This window comes from Poecile atricapillus, chromosome 1, assembly GCF_030490865.1.
Source record: "Poecile atricapillus isolate bPoeAtr1 chromosome 1, bPoeAtr1.hap1, whole genome shotgun sequence".
Classification (NCBI taxonomy): Eukaryota; Metazoa; Chordata; class Aves; order Passeriformes; family Paridae; genus Poecile; species Poecile atricapillus.
In genome coordinates, this window is record NC_081249.1 from 81,305,222 (window position 1) to 81,312,316 (window position 7,095).

At 37.0% G+C, this 7,095-nt stretch overlaps 1 protein-coding gene across 1 annotated transcript in view; it reads left to right on the top strand.

Annotated features, from left to right (window-relative positions):
* Positions 1-1,981, top strand: part of RAB38 (RAB38, member RAS oncogene family) — a 20,849-nt gene extending 18,868 nt beyond the window's left edge. The window contains 1 exon segment of the mRNA XM_058856204.1: positions 1,799-1,981. Coding sequence (XP_058712187.1) covers positions 1,799-1,951 — 153 coding nt within the window. The 3' untranslated portion in view covers positions 1,952-1,981.
* The last annotated feature ends 5,114 nt before the right edge of the window (positions 1,982-7,095 follow it).

Consider the following 7,095-nt stretch of genomic DNA (forward strand, 5'->3'; position numbering starts at 1 on the left):
TCTGTTTGCTTGGTTTTTTTCCTAATAAAATTTCACAGTGGTCTGAAAATTGTTTTGAGTGCATGCTTGAGGAATTTTCTAGTCTGGTCTGAGAGAGCCACATGATACAGAGGAATTTTAACATCTCAGTATAGAGGTGATTCCCAGTTCCATATTACTTTCTAGAGGTTACTGTGTACATTACTTTTCTAAATAGTAATTTAGAGAATTTAAGAATACTTTCTAAAGTATTGGGGGTTTACAGCTTACTGATATTCTTTACATACAAAATATTTAAGTTCATGTGTGTCATTGAAGAAACCTGTGAAATTTTGCACTAATTAGCATATTTGGTTAGATCCACACATTTTGGACCTTTACTATGGTGGAAAGGGATGGACAATGGAATTTATGGAGTTTTGCCATTGATTTCAAGGGGACTGGGCAAAGTCAGTCTCACAGAATCCATTCCTTTAGCTTTTGATTTTCCTATAAATATGTCTTCTCTACTGAAACACACACATTTCTTTGTTTTATAGCTAGTTTATGGCCTCAGTACAGCAGGCTACTGATTGGCATCCAGAGGGACCTGGACATGCTTGAGAATTGGGGCTAGATGGCATTTAACTGTCCCTTACAATCAAAACCATTCTGTGACTCAGTGATTCAGCTTGAAAACCTGGGTAATCTTAGGCTGCAAACAGAACGTCTTTACTGAGCAAGAATAGTGTGTGCATATACACAAATGTATGCTTATATATTGATACTCATTTCCATGTGGATATATGTGGATGTGTGATAAAATTTCCTAAAAGATTGAAACTACAGGGGAGTTTCTATCTCCTGCCTTATAAAATAAGTAATCAATGCCAATAGTTACACTGGAAGAGTCCTTTTTATGCCAGAAAGCCTGACTTTTCATTCCAAACATATTGGTGGCTGTTATTAAAAATAAATAAATAAATAAAATCTTTACTCAGGACTACTGCTTATTTTCTGTGCTGCATTGAGCTGTGTCTCACTGATCAGGTGTTTCAGCTTTACTTATTCTACAAACAGGGTAAGGGCTGCTGCAAGGTAAATGTCCAGTTGATATCAGGCACATGTAGGAAAAGATGTGCTTTAGCCTTCATTTTAAATGCCTAGAGTGAGGATTTCTGTCCTACAAATCAAACCAGCAGTGATATATCTCTTCTGAAGCAGTGCATCAGAGGTGCAGTGCATTGCAGTCAGCCTCAACAAGAAATAAGGCAGGACTCCAAATCAAACAGAATTTTTTTTCTCTTTTGTGAGTAATTTGAGATTGTATCATTTTTCAGTGAAACTGGTCCACCACAGGTTTCATTGTGAGCATTGCATACAGAAATCTTGAAACTGTGGGAAAGGCTTTAAAAAATAAGTGCTCTACATGGCTGTAATTGCTGGTAGGTAATTAATAATTTGGAAATGAGCAACCATTGTTCATGCAGTGAAATATGGTCTTTGGAGCTTTATTTCAGGCACTGGTCTTCAACATCTTTCTGGCATTTGTTGTTTCCTTTTTTTAGTTTGTTGAAGCAATCAAATCACCAAGAGATTGAAGTAATTTAAAATCAGCTCTGTGTACATTTTAAAAGAGCTATGTATCATAATACATATAAAACTTAACCAACTTCAAAACTCCAGTAAGCACTATTTAACACAGTCAATTTTGAAAACTGTTTATTAAGGTAAGTAACTTTTGATGTTGCCGAGAGAAAAGTTTAATTATGCACAGGAAATATGCAACATAGTTTAATTAATATTGACTAATCAACCTCTCTTTCTCTTTCACTTGCAGGAAAATATAAACATCAATGAAGCTTCGAGATGCTTGGTGAAACACATAATTGCTAGTGAGAGTGATCCAGTTCAGTCTGTTGAACCAGATATTATAAAACCACACTTGAATTCCTCCAAGATTGTCAGTTGTTCAGCCTGCTTTAAATCCTAAGAGACTTCCAGGCAAAAGCTGAACAGCTATGATTCACAATTTATACTTTATTCAAAGAAACCAGCCTCCCCACATTTTCCCTAAGCAGATTGTAATTTTCTTTAAAATATATTTAAATTTTACCTTTCTTTTTTCAGCTAAAATTTATTATGAGGTATTCATTGATAGCAACTATTCAAAACTCTCTTTGGCTGTTGGTCAAACAAGACTCATATCAAACCCTATTTCTTTGCCTTGTGGTTTCTGAAAACTGTTATTTGTGATGTGACTGTGGCAGCACCTTAATTGTCCATTGATTTCCAGGGTGTTTTCTCAATATCTTGACCAGGGAAATGTCATCATTGCACTCTTTGTCACCCCTCAAACTTGAATGATCTTGTTTCATATGAGGAAGATGATGATGAAAACAAAAATTGAGCTGTTCAGAAGAAGATACCAAGAATGCTCACAGTTAAATATTCCCATTGCAATTTCAGTCTCCTGGATGAAGTGCCAGGACTGAACATGAAGGAACATTTCACATCATTCAGTTCTCCAGAAGATCTGAGCTTCTGAGGCAGATGAAGAATTGGCTCCCTCTTTCTGAGGAGTTGCACCCTCATAGTTGATAGCATTATCTTAAATGAAGCAAAGTGGAACAAGTCAAGGATGAGGGGTGACAAAACAGGCAATCAAGGGTACAGTCTCCTGGGTGAAGCAGATCAGGGCTTTCAGAAAGGGTTATCTATTCTATAAAGCTGGCATTTCCTCTGGAAAGCCCACATTGATTTTTTCCCTGCTCCTCATCCCTCATGCTACAGATATCCCTGTGTGTTTAAACTGTGTGTATTCTGTAAGTCCTAACATGCCTCCCTTCATTATGTTTATGCTCATGAGAAAATTCACTATCCACACTGTAACATCACAGCACGACTTTTCAGGAATCCATCTGTGTTGAGTAGAAGGGTATTTGCTTTCTGAAAACATTCTTCTAAAATGTATATGGATGATCACAGGAAGCAAGCAAAATGAAACAGTCTTAAGAGACACTTCTGGAAGATGTGAAGAATTTATTGAGCCATACTGTGGAAATGAAAATGTTGATTTTCACAAAAAATCAGGTTGGTGGAGTCATTCAGAGAAGTGTGTCTAGACAAGTAGTCTTGGCATCTGGCTGCAAGCCCCTTCAAGACAAACTTTGCCTCTATCCTGCCATAGACAAATCACTTGCATTTTCTATTCTTACTCAGACTTTTCCTTCCTAAGCTGTGATCTCTCAGTTGCAGTAGCTGTCTTCAGAGACGTGTTCCTCTTAGAGAGGTGTAACAGCATGGAAGGGAGGAGACAAAATCTCATGATGCCTTATGTTTGCAGATGTCACTGCAATACTTCACTGAAAGCTTAGTTGGAAATGAAGGAGTGAAATTCTCAGTCTAGTGAATACCTGCTGCATAGGAAAAATGAAAAAAAAAAAATTCCTCAAGCTGACCTTATACTGTGAGACCTATGAAGTTCATGTGCCTGTAAAATTCATCCTACTTGGCAATATAAGGTTTATGTTTCGACTCAGAGTTCTTTTCCAACCTAAATGATTCTGTGACATTGTGCCTCTGTCAGTAAAGGCTTTGTTCCTATATAGGCACTGCAGACAAGAGCTACATTTCTCTCCCTGGAGAGCCAGGGACAGAGACATAGCCCTTTATGTGCTCTTCCTAAAGCCTTCAATTTCTCTCACAGAATTTTGGAAGAAGAAAGCAAAATGTCTAGTTTTAAAAATAAAAATTCACATCCAGAATTAATCTGCACAGACATAGATGTGTGGATACATATATATATATATATAATGAGCTGGCTTTTTTGAGGGTAATTTTCAAGTTGTCTTGGACGCTGTGTTATCCTTTAATACCTGTGTTTATCATCCTTTAACTCCTGCAGAGATCTGTGTCAAATACCTTAAGCTTCCTGCCTCAGTTTCCTCATCAGTAAAACAGGGATCTATGTACACACCTACCTCACAGCACTCCCTGAAAGTTACTGTTGGCACCGTGCCTCGGGAATACAAGTTCTACAAATGCCAAGCTCTGACACTGCTCAGAACGATATATGAGTGCCCTCTAGCACAAATACACGGTGCTGTAAAGCCTTAGTGTTCTAAATCTATCAAAGGCTTGCCCATGCTACAAAAATTAGCTTCAATTATTCCACCTCAGTTTAGCTGGTCAAGGTTATAAAGCAATGTGTGACTGCATGGGATGATCAGATTGGCTGCAGATGATCTGCAATGGAAACTGGCTGCACAGATGTCATGGTACTAGTTTAATAATCTCAGCAACAAAGCTGCAATTCAGAACCAGTGCCACGTCATTTATTACAAATGTAAAGCATCATTAAAGTCAAGTTATATGGGTGCCTTATTAAGGATAACAATTCATATCCTGAGCCAACACTGTGGAGGACACAAGGAACTAGATATTTCAGATAGCTTCTAAAGGGATAATTTTTCATGAGTTGAGCCCCACACTTCACTTATAAATCTGTAGGTCTCAGGTGAAACAGGAAATTACCATTTCATCCAAAATACTTTTATGCCCAACTCACAACAAACCTTGTAGTTCCTAATGTGTTTTGCTTATCTTCATATCACCTTTATTTGTTGGCTTCTAGCATTACTCACTAAGCATAATGGGAAATTCCACAAGACTTTGAGAGATATGGCTAAAGATGTGGTATAACAGTAATTAAAACAACCCTGTATAAATAAAACACTTAGATGACATGTAGAGATGCTTTTGTTCTGCACTCTATTGTAAAAAACAGTTTTAAAGTATGGGCTCATTATCTGCTCCATAATATTTCTGCTGTGTCAGGTTCCACTGCAGTCACTTCTTGGGCAGATCTTCCACCTCTGGGAGCTGGAGGACAGAGTGTGGCCAATTGCTAGACTAAGGACTATACAAACTGTAAGATCTAAAGTCATACATATTTACACCACGAGAATTAGAACAGTATCACAAAGAATCAGGCCTCCTTAAGAGGTTACATAATTACATATGTTCATTTTTATTTGTACTAAAGTGATAAAAATCTGTCAAGTCTTTTTCTATAACATAATAAACGTGTGAATGCAACCTGACTAACTAGAAAACAGAGCCTTTTTTCAGAGGAGGTTGTTGTAGGCAGGCCAGAATAAAAGCTTTAATTTAGAATTAATGAGCTCCATTTGTGCCAATACCCTTTCAGGAAATGTAAAGTTTAATTATACTGTGTCAGTCCCTAAAACGTTGGATTTTCTTAGGTTTTTTGATACACTCTGTGCTGTGTCCTCTTTACTGGCCACCAGGGACCAGGCATCTTAATGATATGTCCATTTCAAAATTAAACATTTTCTGTTTGCAATAAGTAATGAACAACGAGTCTCTATTGCCTTGCAATGGGCAGAGGTACTGCAAAGTGGAATTTAAATTCATTTTCATTGTAGTTCTCAAATACGCCCCTCTGGGTGTCCCAGCACCTCAAGCCACATGTTGATGAAAGAGGGAGGGGTGCTGGACATGAAAGATCATCCCAAAAAAACCACCCCAAAGAAAACAGTGGCTGAACATCTTCACCCCCAGACATCATTTACAACACCAGTAATGACAGAATGTCTCATTTTCTGTATCTGAAGCTCCATACAAAAAACTTTCATGATCCTAAATACTTTGGGCAGCATATACATATTACAGATAGGAAAATGGATGCAGTGCAAGATAAATACTCAGTTATTCCAGAAAGATCCTAATTTATTTGACCAGGTTCAGGTTTCAATAGAAAGCCATTTGGAAATCTGAAAATCAGGCTTTGTTATTCTTTCACACCATTTTTTTATATAATGTATTTTTAATAACTTTTCTATTCAGGAATAGCTGTTCCAACTGTACTCTATGCATTCAGCTTGAATTGTTGTACACCAATATTTTATCTTCAGATTTTTTTTTCTCTGTTTTAACCTACCTGACTATATAAAATGGGGAGGGAGGGAAAAGGGGAATGAGAATGCGCACCTTTAAACAGCAGTGTTGTTCTACTTCTTGAAACAGCTTTTCTAGCTGGATGAAGTGAAATTGGTAAACAGATGTGTGAAATTAATTTAGTGTCAATTGCCAGGAAACAGTCAATCAAAATGTCTTTTACTGCACCAATATTTATGCATGTGACCGCAGGTTCTATTGTAATAAAAGATGGTATTTCTGACAAAACATGAAATATGAGTAATTTGTAAAATTAATTTGTTAACCAAAATAGACACATACAAGTAGCCATAAGACAATTCAGCATTCCTCATATGTAGCAAATTTATGACATATATATATAAAAGTCTATTTTAATAATTTGATTTAAACTGCTTACTTTCTGTACAACTTGTCTTTTAAACCACCCAGGTTAATGTTTGACTTTGGTTAAAGGGTTATATATCTGAGACAGAAACCTTCCACCTTTTCTCCCTATTTTATATCCAATTCCAGATGCAACTTTTATGGCTCCAGGTCTGCAAATAACCTCAGTTCAAAGTTTGATTTTACAGGCAGAATTTTTGGCTCATAAATAGATGCATCATCAGTTTGGAGGCTCATTAGTAACCACAGGCTCAATTCTTGGAACTCTGGCTGGGTAAAAAATGGCTTAAATATGTAAAATGGATACCTGCATGTCTAGGACATAGTAACTGCATTTTTCTTCAGCTGTTAAGACAAGTTGGTACCTGCAGCAGTGTTACACACGACTTTTCATGATTCCCGAGACAAATTTGTTTTATTAATAAAAAAAAAAAAAAGTGATTACATGCAGTGGCAGTCTAGTATTTATTTTACAATTGACAGCTTTTCTGCTAAAAAAGCAAAAATATTAACATTCTGCTTTAACTGACTTTTTTAATGATGCAACCTGACACCCTCACACCCCATGGCTGGGGCTGCTACGAGATGCTCAACAAATCCACAGTACTTGGTGGCACAGGTGCAGCTACACTGACCACATCTCTCAGGAAATACATTTGGCTACAGAATTTGGGAACACTAATTTCCTGAAAATTATCCCCTTTACAGTTGCAGTGCATCAGATGCCTAATTAAGATTGGAATCTATGTGTCCTATGCTTCAAATGCACCAACAATAGTTTACAAAGAC